The sequence below is a fragment of the Schistocerca americana genome, chromosome 1 (genome assembly GCF_021461395.2).
Source record: "Schistocerca americana isolate TAMUIC-IGC-003095 chromosome 1, iqSchAmer2.1, whole genome shotgun sequence".
Classification (NCBI taxonomy): Eukaryota; Metazoa; Arthropoda; class Insecta; order Orthoptera; family Acrididae; genus Schistocerca; species Schistocerca americana.
The window spans coordinates 1263778981-1263799106 of NC_060119.1; the positions used below are offsets into that span (position 1 = coordinate 1263778981).

A 20126-nucleotide genomic window follows, 5' to 3' on the forward strand; every position below is an offset into this window, starting at 1 on the left:
TGTTGCCGAGCTCCCTCGTCTCCTAGACGATTTTCCTGAGTAATTCGGCGTTGTCAACATGTTCCTCATGTTGCCTTGAACTGCAAGTGAGAGCGTAAATTGCTGACAGTGCTTCTCTGAACTAACGAAATGACCTCCAACAACGGAATAATTGTCTGACATTTAACTTAAGAACTTTCAACTCCGGAATACGCAGTTCAGTAGACAAATACCAGTATAAAGTTCCGCATGCGTGAAAGCAGTACGGTTTTCGAAAAATGTGATCCAATTTTATAAAGAACGTAACCTCTCATTTTAGGTTAACATTTATATGCGAGCTGTTTTTAAACTAACAAAAAATGTTTGTAAACCACCATAATTTACCATTCCGGTGCACCAAATAATAATTATAATAATGAAACTTCCTGGCAGATTAAAACTGTGTGCCCGACCGAGACTCGAACTCGGGACCTTTGCCTTTCGCGGGCAAGTGCTCTACCAACTGAGCTACCGAAGCACGACTCACGCCCGGTACTCACAGCTTTACTTCTGCCAGTACCTCGTCTCCTACCTTCTAAACTTTACAGAAGCTCTCCTGCGAACCTTGCAAATGTAAAGCTGTGAGTACCGGGCGTGAGTCGTGCTTCGGTAGCTCAGTTGGTAGAGCACTTGCCCGCGAAAGGCAAAGGTTCCGAGTTTGAGTCTCGGTCGGGCACACAGTTTTAATCTGCCACGAAGTTTCGTATCAGCGCACACTCCGCTGCAGAGTGAAAATCTCATTCTGGAATAATAATAATGTCGTGTGGGAAGGGCCTCCCGTCGGGTAGACCGTTCGCCTGGCGCAAGTCTTTCGAGTTGACGCCACTTCGGCGCCTTGCGCGTCGATGAGGATAAAATAATGATGATTAGGACAACACAACACCCAGTCCCTGAGCGGAGAAAATCTACGACCCAGCCGGGAATCGAACCCGGGCCCTTAGGATTGACAGTCTGTCGCGCCGACCACTTTTTTTTTTTTTTTTTTTTTTTAATCTCATTTTGTTCGTTTTATCTGCTCTGGGCGGACGTCGAAAGACACCCGTTTCAGGTCGTTGTTGATCCATTAACTGAGTTTTTTTACTACAGAAGGCAGCTAGCCCTCTGACCGAACACGCTGAGCTACCGTGCCGGCTGCTTAACTTCGGTGATCGGACGAGAACCGGTGTATTCAACATGGTATGGCCGTTGGCATCCACTTAACTACCGGGGGCGGTCACCAAATAATGATTTAGTATCAATAAACGCGAAAAGCGTCTGGGTGATAATCTACATTCATTTGAAGTATGCAAAAGCTAGTTTTACTTTACACAAAAAATAAAAACAAATGTTGCCAACTGCTGTGCTGATAGGCATTTCTCCACCCTTGGCGTATACACGTCTCTGGGAACGTAACGTAACTGCTAAAGAACGTCACACGCTGCAGCAAACTTTTCTTCTTCTCGTAAAGTCACGGTCTTCTGATTTCCATGCGGTTTGTGCCAGTGTCTGAGACTGTACCACATACATCCAACAGTCTCAGTTGTTAGTTGAATGTATTCAAATCCTTATTTTAATACAGTTTTTGTCTTCTACCTTTCCCCGGACTACCTCGGAAATTGTTACATGATCTCTTAATACAGGTCTTATCTTCCTGGCTCTTCATAGTCAATGTCTGCCAGATATTTCTATTGTTCCCGATTCTGCGGAGAACTTCCTCACTCCTTGTCTTATCAGTCCAATTAACTCTCAACATTCTTCTTAGCATCACATCTCGAACGCTTCGATTCTCCTCTGTTCCGGTTCTTCCAATGTACATGTCTCACTTCCATACGGTGCTGTAATACAAATGTACTTTCTCCGAAATTTCTTCCTCGGACTAAGGCCGATGTGTGATACCAGTAGATTTTTGTCGGCAGGAACGTCCTCATTGACTGTGTTAACCTGTTGTTACATCTACATTGCTTCGTCCGTAATGGATTATTTTGCTTCCAAGGTACCAGAATTCGTACAAATCGTCTACTTTGCGGTCCCCAGTTACAATGTTAATCGCTAATCTCATTTCCCCTAATTTTCACCACTTTCGGATTATTCTCAATCTATTCAACAGGTTCTGTAATACTCGCTCAGTTTCACTGACGAAAGTGATGTCACCATAGAATCTTATCCTTTCACCCCAAATTTTTATCCAACTTTGTTTTGTCCCTTAATTGCCTCTTCGATAAAATCAGGGTGAATCACCTTAAATCTGTATCGCAAATATTCCGGAAAATGAAAGTGCTTGGATGTGTGGTTTTCACAGAATGGATAGTTAGTCAGGGGCTCGTGCTGTTAGCCAGTAAACAGATTCTAATATTACTTAGATAGTGTATTTTTGTGCAAACTTATACTTTTTAAAACGGAACAATGCCTGTTGACATTAACAAACTAAAAGTATATTACATTACACTGTCAGTGGTGGTTGTTGCAGGATTCCAGTGCGAGTCGTTTAGGAGATATCGTATTTCGAAAAGTTTCGCTATCAACACTTGTTTGTGCCATTCAACCTGCATAGTTGTTAGGTACGATGTTGTGTTTCCTTACAGTGCGTGTGTATGTTCCTTCAGTGCATTGCCGCTCGCTAGTTAGTATATTACAGTCCAAGCAGTGGGTTGTGTGTGGACGATGGGATTTACCAGTTCAGAAAAAGGCAGAATGCTCAAGGTATATGGAGAACGAAAGAAGAATGCAGTTCGTTCTTGTTCGGTGTGTGCTGCAAGATATCCCAATAGACGTCAACAACCTCTGCATTTCTTTATGAGCTTGAAAGTTCCTGGCAGATTAAAACTGTGTGCCGGACCGAGACTCGAACCTTTGCCGTTCACTGGCAGATGACGTACACCAGGCATTCGCCATACCCACACCCTGTCATCCGATTGCCACATTGTGAACCGTGATTCGTCAGTCCACACAACGATTTTCCATTGTTCAGTCGTCCAATGTTTACGCTCCTTACACCATGCGAGGCGTCGTTTGGCATTTACCGGCGTGATGTGTGGCTTATGGGCAACCGCTTGACAATGAAATCCAAGTTTTCTCACCGCCAGCCTAACTGTCATCGTACTTGCGACGGATCCTGATGCAGTTAGGAATTCCTGTACGATGGTCTGGATAGATGTCTGCCTATTACACATTACGACCCTCTTCGACTGTCGGCGGTCTCTGTCAGTCGACAGACGAGATCGGTCTGTACGTTTCTGCGCTGTACGTGTCCCTTCACGTTTGCACTTCACTATGACATCCGAAACAGTGGACCTAGGGTGTTTAGAAGAGTGAAAATCTAGCGTAAAGAAGTAAGACACCTGACCACGTTCGAAGTCCGTAAGTTCCGCGGAGCGTCCCATTCTGCTCTCTCACGATGTCTAATGACTACTGAGGTCGCTGATATGGAGTACCTGGCAGCAGGTGGCAGCACAATGCACCTTATATGAGAAATGTATGTTTTTTGGGATTTCCGGATACTTTTGATCACATAGTGTATGTTGAATAGTAGAGAAGGATGACTACATTTCTGTCTTATAATCTTTTAATACGAGATCCTTTCCTTGTGTCTCCCATTTTAATCTGTTGTTCTAGACGTTGGATATTAGACATCTTTCTCTTTAGCGTCAACAGAAGTGCAGAAACCAGTAAGTATAAATTGTTGCCACAAGGAAATAAATCCTTAATGAAAATTCTGAGAACTTTGCGGACTCAGAGAGTGAGGCACGGGGCGATATTACACGCCTGGGTCGGCGGCTATGCAGAGCCTCGCTGCCCGCCTGCTTTAAATATTTAAAGCGGCTGCTATTGCCGCCGCTACTGCCGCTGTGGCCGCAATATGAGCGGCCGCTGTGTATTTTCTCCGCTGGCGCCTTTTGTCGCGGTTTCCGCCTCGTGTAAGTAATTCTGGCGACGGGATTAGAAAGGCTCGCGGCGTGAAGGAGGGGTGGGAAGGGGCGGGGGAAGAGAGGCCTGCGGCCGAATTAAAGAAAGGGGCGGAGGCTCGGGCTGGAGACGAGGTTTTTGTGGCACGCTGAGTTACGGCGCCCGGCTCACCATTGTGCGCGACACGCAGGCCCGCACCTGCGGCTGCAGTTTGCCGGTGGCGACCCCGCCAGGATGGCGTGTCCTCGGGTTATGTCAGCCGACTGTTACCCGCGCTTAACTCCTACGTGCACAAATTCTAAATTTGCGCAAAAATCGCTTATCACGAGGGAATGACAAGAGCGAACTGACAATTGTCCCAAATATTTTATTTTACCAATTCTGTGTTTGAAGATAGATACATTGCTAACAAAAGTTGGTGTTACTAGAAAGTATAATGACCTGTAGGCAACCTCCAGTACAGTGCACCCCAGACAACGTTCTTCAGGAACAGAACGGTAAAAAGTCTACACAAATGAGTACCGTACAGGGAACAGCGATCTCTCATGGTCTTTACCAAGAGCAGCAAAACCAAAATAAAAATAATACAAGTGGCACCTTCAAGATTTTAAACATGGCTGAAACAGCAACTGTTGACATTTTTCACGATAAATGATGACAGCCAAAACTGTTGCTGTATAAAGATTTATTAAAAATTCTTGACCACGGTTTCGGTATATCTAAATATACCTTCAGCAGAAGTAAAATACCTAAAATTACATCCTGCAATGGAGATTAATAAAACAATTATGCCAAAGACGTCGTCAGTAGTTAAAACATCATCTCCATTTATACGTATAAAAGGCGTCGTCAGTAGTTAAAACATATCCCCATTTATAAAAGGCGTCGTCAGTAGTTAAAACATATCCCCATTTATACATATAAATGGAGATGATGCTTTAAATACTGACGACGCCTTTGGCACAATTGTTTTATTAATCTCCAATGCAGGATGTAATTTTAGGTATTTTACTTCTGATCAAGGTATATTTAGATATACCGAAACCGTGGTCAAGAATTATTAATAAAGCTTTATCCTGCAACTGTTTAGGCTCTCATCATTTACCGTGAAGAAAAGTGGCACTTCAAAATTCCAGTTGCCAACTAAATTTTGGGCCTAAAGTGAATATCTTGCAAATAAGTGTAAGGACTTTACAAAGACAAATGCGATTACCTCAGTAGACCGGGTGTTGATAATACCGTTGGTGTTTTAGCACTTTAAGATACTCGTCGTCACCAGGAAATCCTGTACCAAGAATTAGTACTAAGTGATACGAGCGGATAACGCACATACCACCTGCCACCTACAGATCAACTACATACATCAGAAATGATCTCAATCACTATAGAATAATTACTGAATTAGTTTCCTGAAAGATGAACAGAGTCAAAATACGGTTCCACAAAATAATACGGAAGAATTTCTTTCGTACAAACATATTCAAACTGTGTCCTGAAGACTTCGCAGAAGAATGTTTTGCTGGATCAGGGGGTGTTAATGACTTACTATAACAGTTTCATGGTTGCAAATATTTTGGTTTTTTTTCGTGACATTCGACGCCCTATACAGTTCCATTCTAACGTAATCAAATAGAATATAGACTCGACGATATGAGTAAGTGCAACAGAAAGAAAATTAAATAAGGTAGGTTCTGAGCATTCATACTGTGGTGAAAAAGCACAATACCCTTGCTCTTCAAATCTTCAAGTTAACTTCAGTTCCACGAATCAATTTGTTTATGTCTGTAAAACACGTATAAAAAGCTTTATGGTACCTCTGAAGGTGACGTATCTTTACCGGCAAAGTAAAAATACTCAAAATACGCTAAGCGTTATACGGGCTTAAATGGACCGTCCTAAAATGACGTGACTTGAGCTGCAGGAGATGCTGGAGCATCCGAATGCTCACTCCATAGATATTTATACTTAATGGTCCATCGTCTTAAGGGGAACGTATGTTATGTTCTTCAGTTCTGCTCCCATACGTAAGCGTCCTTAGGCCCTATGTAGTAGCTGGTGATACCAGACTCTACTTTGAACTAGATGACAAAAAATCAGCTGATGGAGGATGGACGAAGGTAGGTGGACGGTGGTTTAACTCACTTGTTGGCGCAGCCTTCGTTGAGGAAGTAGAGGTCCTTGACGAGCAGCGAGAAGAAGGGGATGACGATGCGCTGGCGCTCGTCTGTGGCGCCGGCCGACCGCCACATCGCCGCCTTCAGCGTCGACCTGTAGCTGCTGAAGTTGGACGAGGGGTCCATCTGGTGCTCCAGGATCGAGAACTTGGCCGACTGCACCTTGCTCCACTGCAACAAGCGGCGAAAGCACCCGACAGTCAGTACGAGCGCGCAGTGAAATATCATTATACACCTTCAGCACATACACATCCAGTTTTGCACTTACCGCGTGTACACATTATACATGACAATATAGTACGAATAATATTTGCGAGGGTCATTCCGTAACTCATGGCAACTACAGTATATCATGCGAAGATGTAGCATCACCGTAATCGCAGTAAATACATTGGATAGCCTGAGTCAAATATTACAAAAATCAGCTGAGAGATTGAGGATGGCTCGGTACCAGCGCCTGAAGCATTCAGTTTGTCTTTGCTACAAGATGGATCCTCACCCACCCACTCTACTTACCAGACCCCAGTCCATGCGACTTCGGCCGGACGCGGTTCTCGGCGCTCAGTCCGGAACCGCACGACCGCTACGCTCGCAGGTCCGGATCCTGCCTCGGGCATGGATGTGTGTGATGTCCTTAGGTTGGTTAGGTTTAAGTAGTTCTAAGTTCTAGGGGACTGATGACCACAGGTGTTAAGTCCCATAGTGCTCAGAGCCATTTGAACCATGCGACTTCGACCCCATTCCACAAATGACTCTTTGTAAACAGGTCATATATCTTGACGGCATTTCGGCGACAGGTGGTATACATTAGCGCAATTCCAATCGCATTCACTGTCTTCTTCATCGTTGGCAACGCTGTGTGTTGCTCTGAGGGATTATTTCGAGGCACAGTAATTGATTTTGATTGAATTTTTTTTGGTTCCCCTTGTATTCGTGAACAATAACAAATTTCCAATGCGATGTTGCATTTCAAAAATTACCGTGACCTCCTATACTCGACCCCTGTTTTAAGTTGACATACAGACACACTGCGGTACCGCCGGTCGGAGTGGCAGAACGGTTCTAGGCGCTACAGTCTGGAACCGCGCGACCGCTACCGCTACGGTCGCAGGTTCGAATCCTGCCTCGGGCATGGATGTGTGTGATGTCCTTAGGTTAGTTAGGTTTAAGTAGTTCTAAGTTCTAGGGGACTGATGACCTCAGAAGTCAAGTCCCATAGTGCTCAGAGCCACACTGCGGTACCGGTTCATGGCACATCGTGGAATTCTCATGTTGTCGCGTTATTGAAAGATATAGGCTACCATAGTTGCCATGACTTATGGAATGACTCTCATATACCAATTATCATCATATTCACTGCAAGAGACCGAACCTTGTACCAATGGCATGATTAAAGCGAGCATGTAATGGATAAAATATGGGGAACATGAAGTACAATGTGAAACACTTTTTTATTTCTAGAGACTACGAAAACACAAGAATAATATTAGAAACACAATTATGATGTTACTAAAAATATGTAATTTATTATGGGCACTCACATTTTCACGCTATCGGTAAATAAATGTGAAAACGTTATTTTGATTAAAAAATTAAAATTCACTTCAACATTTTTTAGTTAGCATTTCAGTTTAATAATAAATAATGAATGCAAAAAAATTTGAAAAACCTCCTACAGAGAATCGAACCAGCGACCTCTTGATTTCGAGATTAGCTCTTCAGCTGTGTGAGACTCACTTACCTGCCGTGAAATGTTCTATAGTTAACAGCACTCCGACAACTTCACAGTCGACTTTTCCGAATGTTTTTGCGAAATGCGTCAAACTGCACTTACCGCACTTCAAGTCCTTAACTGTGAACAAAACTGAAGAGGACCAGAATCCGTAAGGTCACCTTGTCAGTTTCCAGAATGCCGGGACATGTAATTATGTGTGCATTTCAGAACCCGCACCTTGCAGGTAACTTTTTAAGCAGCTGGGAATATTAACCACTGTCTTAAAGGACATATATTCACTTATGAAATTAGTTATCATCAATCCATATATGTTTGAGAGTAACACAGAAATTCACAAGCACAACACTAGAACGAAAAAGATGTGCACTATCCTTTAATGAATCTAATATCGGCACAGAAAGAAGTGAATGCAGCTATAAAACTCCTTGTCCCAGGAGGATTGGTCAGTATACAGGGATATGACAGTAACGCTCATACGAAGCAAGAAAGCCCCATCACGGACTCTAAAATTCAAACCTAAAGAACTTAAAAATTTAAAATGCTATCATACTCTACTCATTAAGAACTATAATCTTACGTTAATGTTAGTGTATATGTTTTTAGGCAGTGTAATACAGTGCGCAAACTACCCGACACTATATTTATCGATTACTTCAGAATGAGAACACTTAGGAATGGTTCAAATGGCTCTGAGCACTATGGGACTTAACATCTATGGTCATCAGTCCCCTAGAACTTAGAACTACTTAAACCTAACTAACCTAAGGACATCACACAACACCCAGCCATCACGAGGCAGAGAAAATCCCTGACCCCGCCGGGAATCGAACCCGGGAACCCAGGCGTGGGAAGCGAGAACGCTACCGCACGACCACGAGATGCGGGCGAGAACACTTAGGACTTCCAAACACTTTACACATAATTTCCAGCCTTATTAGAACCTTTTTCTCGTTGACCTACCGTCTCCCCCATCCCCCCCACCCTTAATGAAAGGAAAAAAAGTTTATCGCTTACTCCGTTTTCACTGTTCAAGCAGTAAAACTGCAGAATCAGGCATCATCTTTTAATTTATTACTTCTTTAATACTGAATCTACTCACAACAAATTTTTGAGAAAATGCCTATACATAGCACTGACTGTATCTGCAAAATTATATTCTCGCACGACGCATATGTCAGGAGATATGGCTTTATAAACATTAATATGCGTGAAGAAAGAACGACCAGAATTCAGTTGTTTATTTCAGACAAACTATGGGAGATACAAACACATTACGCATATCACTGGACAGAGGAAGTTTCTTTTTTCGCCACATCTGTGCTGTTGTTTGTTTGTAGCAACATGGAAACTATACCACAAGAGATATCATTTTATGTGTTGGACTTTAGGAGAAGTCGATACATTGTTAAAGTGCAACGTGCATTCCGCCATCGATTCAACAAGAAGCCGCCTCTGCACAAGCAGATTTATGACTGGCATACAAAATTCTTGAAACCTGATTGCACACGCAAAGGGAAGACCCCCAGTAGAAGAAGTCCAGGACAGCAACGTCAGCTTCCTCAAACAAAGCTATGGCGTCTTCTGAAACGATGCCTGCGTATGAATGCTTACAAGTAGCAGTTACTGCAGTAGTTACGTTCCGGCGGAACAGAAGGAACGAATTTTGCATTCCAGTTCTCCAGGATATGGCAGAGGACACGAAGGGACGAATCAAAGTTTCATGTATCGGGTAAACTAAACACCCATAACTTAAGAATTTGGGGGCCACAAAGTACTGGCATCATAAAAAAAAATTGTTCAAATGGCTCTGAGCACTGTGGGTCTTAACATCTGAGGTCCAGTCCCCTAGAACTTAGAACTACTTAAACCTAACTAACCTAAGGACATCACACACATCCATGCCTGAGGCAGAATCCTAACCTGCGACCGTAGCGGTAGCGCGGTTCCAGACTGAAGCGCCTAGAACCGCTTGGCCATCCCGGCTGTCCTGGCGTCATCGTCGAACATGAAAGAGAGTCACTGGTATTGAATGTTTTTCGCCGTTTTTGTTCACAAAGTTTATGAGTCTTTCTTTTGTTGCGAAAGAAACTGTGACAGGAATGTCGTACCTGGGCATACTGCAAAATTGATATTTCCCTCACACCAAGATTCCAATGATTTTCATTTTTATGCATCGCGGCCCCCCGCGACACTTTCACTTTGAGGGGCGGCGTTATCTTAACAACAGCATCCCACAACGTTGGATTGGAAGAGGCGGACAACAAGACCTTATTCACTGCTTTCGACCTCCCAGGTCACCGAACCGCGTGCCTAGTGATTTTTTTTTCTGTGTGGTACATAAAAGACAGTCGTTTTTTCACCTGTGGATGGCTCTGAGCACTATGGGACTTAACATCTGTGGTCATCAGTCCCCTAGAACTTAGAACTACTTAAACCTAACTAACCTAAGGACATCACACACATCCATGCCCGAAGCAGGATTCGAACCTGCGACCGTAGCGATCGTGTGGTTCCAGACTGAAGCGCCTAGAACCGCTAGACCACCGCGGCCGGCTCACCTGTGGAAACTACTGCTCAAGACCTGAGTGTAATAAATCGAAGCTGTCAAGTCAATAAACACGGATCTAGTCATTCGGTGTTTCTCGAGTAACGCATGGTGCTCATGTTGAGTGTGTGATATAGTGTCTGTGCGAAAATAAAACTTGGAAGTTTCCTCTATCCAGTGACTTGCGCAACGTGTTTCTTCTGTCTTTCATACGGTGATGAAGAAAACAAAACGAAAGAAAAAAAAGAACACCAAGAAAGAGTTCCGCGACATAAAAGAAAAATTGCAAGGGTGTTTCTACATCTGAAAGGTGATCACTGTTCAGATTTGAAGGCAGCCGCATAAGAGTGACGCTACTAGCGCGACTATAGGGATGCAAACCAGGTTTTATTTAAATGCACTTTGAGGAGTTAGGTCAGGTTTGCTTTAAATACACGCTGTAACGGTCGTGAAAGTTAGTTGCTTTTAAGACTGGACGTAGTGAATTGGTGTTAGTCAAGAATGGCTTTAGGACGACGAAGAAGCCATTATCAACACCTCACCGAGTTTGACGGAGGTCGTCTAATTGGGCTACGAGAAGCTGGATGTTGCTTCTGCGATATGGCAGAAAGACTTGGTGGGAGTGTAGCCACTGCACATGATTAATGACAGCGATGGTTACGAGAAAGTAGAGTCGCAAGAAGACTGGGCTTCGGATGGCCACATCGTACTTCCGAGAGGGAAGACCACCGTTTTCGGCGTATGGTTCAAATGGCTCTGAGCACTATGGGACTTAACATCTGTGGTCATCAGTCCCCTAGAACTTAGAACTACTTAAACCTAACTAACCTAAGGACATCACACACACCCATGCCCGAGGCAGGATTCGAACCTGCGAGCGTAGCGGTCGCTCGGTTCCAGACTGAAGCGCCTAGAACCGCTCGGCCACTACTGCCGGCTTCGGCGTATGGCTCTGGCACATCGTACTGCATCTGCAGCAGCAATTTGAGCAGCCGTTGGCACTACAGAGACACAACGAGCAGTTCCGAAGCCATTACTTTAAGGACAGCTCCGAGACAGATTCTCTGTAGAGCGTATTGCACCGATCCCAAACCACCCCCATTTCCGACTTCAGTGGCGTCAAGCTACAGCTCTTGGGAGGGCAGGGTGGAGGTATATTGCTATCTGATGGAAGCTGGTTGTGCCTCTCTGCCAGTAACGGCTGCATGTTGGTTAGAAGGAGGCCAGTTGTGGACATGCTTGTGGACATGCAGCCCACCTTTCTGTGTGCTAGACGCACTGGAGTTATGGTCTGGGACGCGATTGCCGGCCGGATTGGCCGAGCGGTTCTGGGCGCTTCAGTGTGGAACCGGCCGACCGCTACGGTCGCAGGTTCGAATCCTGCCTCGCGCGTGGATGTGTGTAGTGTCCTTAGCTTAGTTAGGTTTGAGTAGTTCTAAGATCTAGGGGACTGATGACCTCAGCTGTTAAGTCCCATAGTGCTCAGAGCCATTTGAACCATTTGGGACGCGATTACATATGACAGCTGGTGCACTCTCGCCGTGTACCCCAAGCGCCCTCATTGCAAATTTGTGCGTCAATCAGGCTATTCTACCTGCTGTGTTGCCACTCACGAACAGCATTCCAGAGGTTGTTGCCAACACGATAACGCTCGCCCACATACCTCTGTTGTAAACCAACATGCCCTACAAAGTGTCGACATGTTGCCTTGGCCTGCTCGATGACCAGACCTGTCTGCAGTCGAACACATATGGGAGATCATCGGACGAGAGCTCCAGTGCCATCCAAAATCAGCACTACCGTCTTGACCGACTACGTGCAACAGGCGTGTAACTCTGTCCGATAAGCGGACATGCGCCACCTGTACAACACACGCAGCTTGCCCGCTCGCGTTTCACATTGTGGCGGCCACACCGGTTATTAGTGTACCAGCATTTCACATTTGCAAAGGCATTCCTCGCGCCTGCATTAACCTGTCGTCTTGCAATGATAACACGTAATTAAATACGTTAGGTAGACAAATGTACTCTTGCAGTTTCATTACCTTTCATTTGTTATGTTTTGGTTCAAAAATGGCTCTGAGCACTATGCGACTAAACTTCTCAGGTCATCAGTCGCCTAGAACTTAGAACTAATTAAACCTAACTAACATAAGGACATCACACACACATCCATGCCCGAGGCAGGATTCGAACCTGCGACCGTAGCGGTCGCTCGGTTCCAGACTGTAGCGCCTAGAACCGCACGGCCACTCCGGCCGGCTATGTTTTGGTACAGCTCCTTTTTTTCCCTCAGTGTAGTTTATCTGTATTGAACAACTGAAATCTGCTCTTTCTTTTTGTATCACCCTGTACTTGGGAGTTCGACTTTTTAAAGAATCGGAGATTGGGTAGTTACCGGTTAAGACCAAACATAATCGATTTCCTATTTAACAAATAAACTCTTTTAAGCAAGAGTTCATCTTACAAACTCAGGGCGCACGGGAGGCAATTATTGAGGACTGCAATGTCCCTGACACTACTTTCACTTCATGAGGAGCGCCTCAGCCCTCTGAGACTTGGCACACAGGGTGACGTCAGCAGTGCTACACCCTTCCTCTCTCCAGGTTTGGTACAACCACTGGAGTGTTTCGCGAGCAAGGCGAGCGCAGCGCTGCTTGATGCTTACGACCGCACGTGACCTGCATTCCGGATCGGAACCCCCACACACACCCTGACGTATGGTCCTCTAAAGCACACCGGTCCAACTTCTGAATGTCCCCCCCCCCCCCTTCCCTCCCCCAGGCCAAACCCACCATCCTTCCTCCGTTCTTCTGCAAGCGGTCCACCATCGAGTTTAAAATAATTTCGTAACGGCAGAAATCATCATACAGTTTGAGCTGTTGGTTCGTGTTCTCAGAAATGATTTTAGTACATGTTGTCACAGTTACCTGTCATTACACAGACATTTTAGAGCAAGTAAATCTGTCTCCGTTACCGAAGCCGTTAAGCAAGCCTGTGCCGTGATACTCGAACTGGAAGCATCCGATTCCAGTCCTGGTGGCGGGAGAAATTCTCCCCGCCACTGTTTGACAGGCAATGGGAGGCGACTTGCCGGGGTAAACTTCACGCCCACCGGACAGCCCCACGGTCCTGGACTGAATTCCAAACCTTTCTCGGTGTCTCATGAAATGGGGGCACTTGACGCTGATGGCTGTGAACCGTCCGTCAAATGGGGACTTTGAGACCGGCGGCCCCCTTGTTGCTATTCGAGTTTAGGCACAGTGTTTCACTGTATGCTTTCTCTCGTCGTCACATAGCACAGACATGACAGCACTATACACCCATCCCATCCGTTATAATCATTGTCTTCCTGTAGAGTACCACCGGTGTACATCCGTTAGTGACATGGTTCCACGTCGATGGTTGCTTACTTAACGTGTACTTGCTTTATTAAGTGCCGCACGACCGGCAAGTGTCGTCGTGGTTGAGAAAGGCCTGTAAGGCCGAAACTGGCCAAATGGTTGAGATGGCTCTAACCTCAATGGGACTTAACATCCGAGGTCGTAAGTCCCCAAGACTCAGAACTACGTAAACCTAACTAACCTAAGGACATCAGACACATCCATGCCCGAGGCAGGATTCGAACCTGCGACCCTAGCGGTCGCGCGGTTCCAGACTGAAGCGCCTAGAACCCTCGGCCACAGTGGCCGGCTGGCTCGGGTATGAGGTAGAATGAACCAGCATTTTTACATAAGATAACTTTTATTGGCGAAATTGGCCAATTGTGCGAAATGCAATAATGTAAATACGAGGGACGTTCAATAAAAAATGCAAGCCTTCTCTGCAAGTTGGCCTCATTCAGGATTCTCTCATTATTCCCCACTCCTTTGGCTACAAGATCCTATTTTGAACGTAGTCTACGTTCAGTGCGACGGCCTTACCCTAGGCTGCTTGGGGGACCTATCTTCCCACATGGTACCACTCTACTGGTCGACATCGGATAGGCGCTACAGTCTGGAACCGCGCGACCGCTACGGTCGCAGGTTCGAATCCTGCCTCGGGCATGGATGTGTGTGATGTCCTTAGGTTAGTTAGGTTCAAGTAGTTCTAAGTTCTGGGGGACTGATGACCTCAGATGTTAAGTCCCATAGTGCTCAGAGCCATTTGAACCATTCGACGTAGGAGTCAACGTCGTGCTGCATCAATGACCTCTCCATCATCCACGTACTGCTTCTCGCGGGATGCACTCTTCATTTTGTCAAACAGACGCTCTTTACGGTCTTCTGTTACGTGGCGAGGAACCGAGCGGGATACACCGTTGAGTACACCAACTGGTGGGCTAGTGTGTCACCTCTACCAAGAGAAATCTAACTAAGCAGCGAGGTGTTTGTGATCCGTCTATCACCTCGAATAAGAGCGTCCTCACGTCTGCACTTTACAGACGTCTCAGCTGTGTGCAGCCGGCCGGGACGCGGGAGATAGGACAGGTTTGCGCGACCACGTTGTCATGATGACGCCTCGCCCTTCGACTCACCGTGCTTTTGTTCACTGCCATGTTTCCGCATACATTCTGCAAGCGGCTATGAATGTCTGTGATGCTCTGGTTTTCCGCCTAAAGGAGCTCGTGACAGCTCCCTACTTAGAGTGCACCACCAATTTCAGTCATCAGTCTTCTCAGTAGTTTGGTGCGGCCCGCCACGAATTCCCATTCTGTGCTAACCTCTTCATCAGAGCAGCAATTGCAAACAACATCCGAAGTGTATCCCAGTCTCTGTCTTCCTCCACAGTTTTTACCCTCTACGGCTCCCTTTAGTATCATGGAAGTTATTCGATGATGTCGTATCATATGTCATACCCTCCTATCCGTTTTTCTTGTCTGTGCTTCCCATATATATATATATATACCTCCCCTCGCCTATTCTTCGGAGAACCGCCTCATTCCTCACCTTGTCAGTCCATCCGATTTTCAGCAACCTTCTGCACCACCACATCTCAAATCGTTCAATTCTCCTCTTTTCCGGTTTTCCCAGTCTGTGTCTCACTACCAAACAACGCTGTGCTCCAAAAGTACATTCTCAGAAATTTCTTCTTCAAATCAAGGGCTACGTTTGAAAGTAGTAGACTTCTCTTGGCAAGGAATGTCTCTTTTACCAGTGCAAATCTGCTTTTTACGTCCTCCTTGCTCCGTCGGTCATGCGTTATTTTGCTGCCTAGGTAGCTGACTTCCGTAACTTCATCTACTTCGTGATTACCAATTCTGATGTGAATTTTCTCGCTTTTCTCATTTCTGCTACTTCTCATTACTTTCGCCTTTCATTGATTTACTCTGCCCATATTCTGCACTCATTACACTGTTCATTCCACTCCGCAGATTCTGTAATTCTGCTTCACCTCTTTGACGACAGTAACGTCATTAACGAATCTTATCACTGATATCGTTTCCCCTTGAATTTTAATTTCACCCTTGAAGCTTTCTTTTATTTCCGTAATTGTTTCTTCGCTATAAAGACTGAACAATAAGGGCGAAAGACTACATCCCTGTCTTACACCCGTTTTAACCCGTTTTTCTTCTCCATTCTTCTCCATACTACTCTTGTCAGCATCTTGGATGCATGAGCTGTTAACCTGATTGTGCGATAAATCTCGCAGATGTTGGCTCTTTGAATCTTCGCAATTGTGTGGATGACCATTTTTCCGAAAGTCTGATAATATATCGCCGGATTCATCATGAACAGACGTCTTGTTGCCACTTCCCCTCAATGACTAGAAAGTATGGTGGAATGTTATCAATCCCTTCTGCCTTATTCGACCTTAAGTTTTCCGAAGCTCTTTTAAATTTTGATTCTTATACTTAATCCCCTATATCTTCCATATCACCTCCTGTTTTGTCTTCTGTCACGTCATCAGACAAATCTCCCCCTCATAGAGCCCTTCTGTGTAGCCTTCCCACCTACCCTCTCTCTCCACTATATTTAACAGTGAAATTCCCATTGGACTCTTACTGCAGTATTACGACTCTTGCATTTATTTTGATCGAAGGTAGTTTTGACTCTTCTACACTCCTGGAAATTGAAATAAGAACACCGTGAATTCATTGTCCCAGGAAGGGGAAACTTTATTGACACATTCCTGGGGTCAGATACATCACATGATCACACTGACAGAACCACAGGCACATAGACACAGGCAACAGAGCATGCACAATGTCGGCACTAGTACAGTGTATATCCACGTTTCGCAGCAATGCAGGCTGCTATTCTCCCATGGAGACGATCGTAGAGATGCTGGATGTAGTCCTGTGGAACGGCTTGCCATGCCATTTCCACCTGGCGCCTCAGTTGGACCAGCGTTCGTGCTGGACGTGCAGACCGCGTGAGACGACGCTTCATCCAGTCCCAAACATGCTCAATGGGGGACAGATCCGGAGATCTTGCCGGCCAGGGTAGTTGATTTACACCTTCTACAGCACGTTGGGTGGCACGGGATACATGCGGACGTGCATTGTCCTGTTGGAACAGCAAGTTCCCTTGCCGGTCTAGGAATGGTAGAACGATGGGTTCGATGACGGTTTGGATGTACCGTGCACTATTCAGTGTCCCCTCGACGATCACCAGTGGTGTACGGCCAGTGTAGGAGATCGCTCCCCACACCATGTTGCCGGGTGTTGGCCCTTTGTGCCTCGGTCGTATGCAGTCCTGATTGTGGCGGTCACCTGCACGGCGCCAAACACGCATACGACCATCATTGGCACCAAGGCAGAAGCGACTCTCATCGCTGAAGACGACACGTCTCCATTCGTCCCTCCATTCACGCCTGTCGCGACACCACTGGAGGCGGGCTGCACGATGTTGGGGCGTGAGCGGAAGACGGCCGAACGGTGTGCGGGACCGTAGCCCAGCTTCATGGAGACGGTTGCGAATGGTCCTCGCCGATACCCCAGGAGCAACAGTGTCCCTAATTTGCTGGGAAGTGGCGGTGCGGTCCCCTACGGCACTGCGTAGGATCCTACGGTCTTGGCGTGCATCCGTGCGTCGCTGCGGTCCGGTCCCAGGTCGACGGGCACGTGCACCTTCCGCCGACCACTGGCGACAACATCGATGTACTGTGGAGACCTCACGCCCCACGTGTTGAGCAATTCGGCGGTACGTCCACCCGGCCTCCCGCAGGCCCACTATACGCCCTCGCTCAAAGTCCGTCAACTGCACATACGGTTCACGTCCACGCTGTCGCGGCATGCTACCAGTGTTAAAGACTGCGATGGAGCTCCGTATGCCACGGCAAACTGGCTGACACTGACGGCGGCGGTGCACAAATGCTGCGCAGCTAGCGCCATTCGACGGCCAACACCGCGGTTCCTGGTGTGTCCGCTGTGCCGTGCGTGTGATCATTGCTTGTACAGCCCTCTCGCAGTGTCCGGAGCAAGTATGGTGGGTCTGACACACCGGTGTCAATGTGTTCTTTTTTCCATTTCCAGGAGTGTACATTCTGAATCAGTACTTACTATAGTCATTTCTTTCTCCATTTCTTCAAATTTTCCATGTAGGCATTTCACCTTAGCTTTCCTGCAATTCCTATTTATTTCATAGCTAAGTGACTGGTATTTCTGTGTTCCTGATTTTCTCTGAACATTTTTATACTTCCTTCTTTCGTCGGTCAGCTGAAGTATTTCACCTGTTACCCATGGTTTCTTCGCAATTACCTCCTTTGCACCTATGTTTTTCTTTCCGACTTGTATTACTGCCCGATGCCCATCCTTCTTCAACTGAACTTTCTACTGAACTATTTCTAATAGATCTGTATCCTAAGGAACTTCGAGCGTATTTCTTCATCCCTTAGTAGTTCCATATTCCACTTCTTTGCGCACTGACTCTTCCTGACCAGTCTCTTAAACTTTGGCCTACTCTATTCATCACTACTAAATTGTTATCTAAGTCCACATCTGTTGCTGGGTACGCCGTACAATGCAGTATGTATTTTCGGAATCTCTGCCTGACCATGATGTAATTTAACTGAAATCTTCCTGTATCTCCCGGCCTTTTCCAAGAATACCTCCTTCTCTTGCGATCCTTGAACAGAGTATTCCCAATTACTAGCTGAAATTTGTTGCAGAACTCAATTAGTGTTTCTCCTCTCTCATTCCTAGTCCAAGCCCATATTCTCCCGTAACCCTTTCTTCTGCTTCTTGCCCTACAACCGCATTCTATGCCCACATAACTATTACATTTTCATCTCCCGTTACGTATTGAATTACCCGTTCAACATCCCCATATATTTTCTCTAGCTCTTGATCTTACGCTTGCGACGTCGGTATGTATACTTGAACTATCGTTGGTGGTGTTGGTTTGCTGTCGATTTTGATGAGAACAAACCTATCACTGAACCGTTCACAGCAGCCCACTCTTTGCCCTACCTTCCTATTCACGACGATTGCTACTACCGATATAACGTTTTCAGCTGCTATTGCTATTACCCTATACTTATCTGACCAGAAATTATTGTCTTGTTTCCATTTCACTTCAATGATCTTCAGAAAATCAAGATTGAGCCTCAGCATTTCCCTTTCAAGATTATCTACCTTCCCTACCACGTTCAGACTTCAGACATTCCACGCTCCGATTCGCAGAACGTTATCCTTTCGTTGGTTATTCAGTCTTTTTCTCATGGTCACCTACCTCTTGGCAGTCCCCTCCCGGGGATCCGAGTGGAGGATTACTCCAGAATCTTTTGCCAATGCAGAGTTCATAATGATACTTTTTTCAATTACAGGCACATCTGTTATAGACACCATACTGCGGCCTATGTTTAGCAGCTCCATTTATCGGAACTTCATGAATCTATAAGGGATGTAGCGGGAATATTCTACGATGTCTCACACGAAATTCTGAAATTTTCCAACGAAATTAGCCAGAAAAAAAATGTGTTGTACCACTTATTGAACGCTCCTCCGACTTGTTAATTAACAGCCGAAGTGAAACCATGGCACTGTTCTTAAACATCATTACAGTGACCTCACCAGACAAAACAGAAGTTTCACATAACGTGAGGAAAAAGGCCATTGTGCGCCTAGGAAGAAATCTTTTCCCATTATAAGGCTGAACTTACCCATCAGCTAGCAAAACTTCACAACTTACTCTTCTTCTCTACGTCTCGTGGGTAAGTCTCTTCATGTGTGGATAACTACTCCAACCTATTTCCATTTGGATGTGCTTACTGTACTCGTGCCTTATTGTACCTCTACAATTTTTACCTCCCAACTTCCCTTCATAAATAATGAACTCCTTCTTGATACCTCAGTATGTTGTCTACCAATCTCTCCTATCTTTTAGTCACAATCTGCCACAATGCTTTCTCCCCCCCCCCCCCCCCCCCCCCGGCCCACCTCCAGATTCAATAGAATATCTCTTATTTAGCTACCTCACCTATCCTTCAACATTCTTGCGTAGTACCAAATTTCAAAAGTTTACAGTCTTTTCCCGACTGAGGTGTTCATCGTCCATGTTTTACTTCCACACCTACAGGATGTAAAATGTTAAATGCCACAGTTTCGCGAGCGAGAACATCAGCTAAATAAAAGCGTTTCATCTTACTGAATGAAGTGGTCCGAACAAAGTATCGTGTTCAGAGTGTTTGAGTAACTGGTATGCACACAGGGGATTCATAACTTTTACAGCTGTATGGCAGGAGCACAGAGAAAACTGACCCCACTGAATGTCAGGCAGAAATGCGCGTCGTTTGTAATCTGGTCACCACAAATGGTAACATTTCGCCTTTTAGCCTACTCGTGCCATTGT

The 20126-nt window shown here is 45.7% G+C and overlaps 1 protein-coding gene across 1 annotated transcript in view; it reads right to left on the reverse strand.

The window, feature by feature from the left end:
* LOC124598897 (ras-GEF domain-containing family member 1B-like) overlaps positions 1–20126 on the reverse strand; it is a 495556-nt gene that overhangs the window by 37035 nt on the left and 438395 nt on the right. The window contains exon 7 of the mRNA XM_047136034.1: positions 6043–6245. Coding sequence (XP_046991990.1) covers positions 6043–6245 — 203 coding nt within the window. The remainder of the gene's footprint in view (positions 1–6042; positions 6246–20126) is intronic.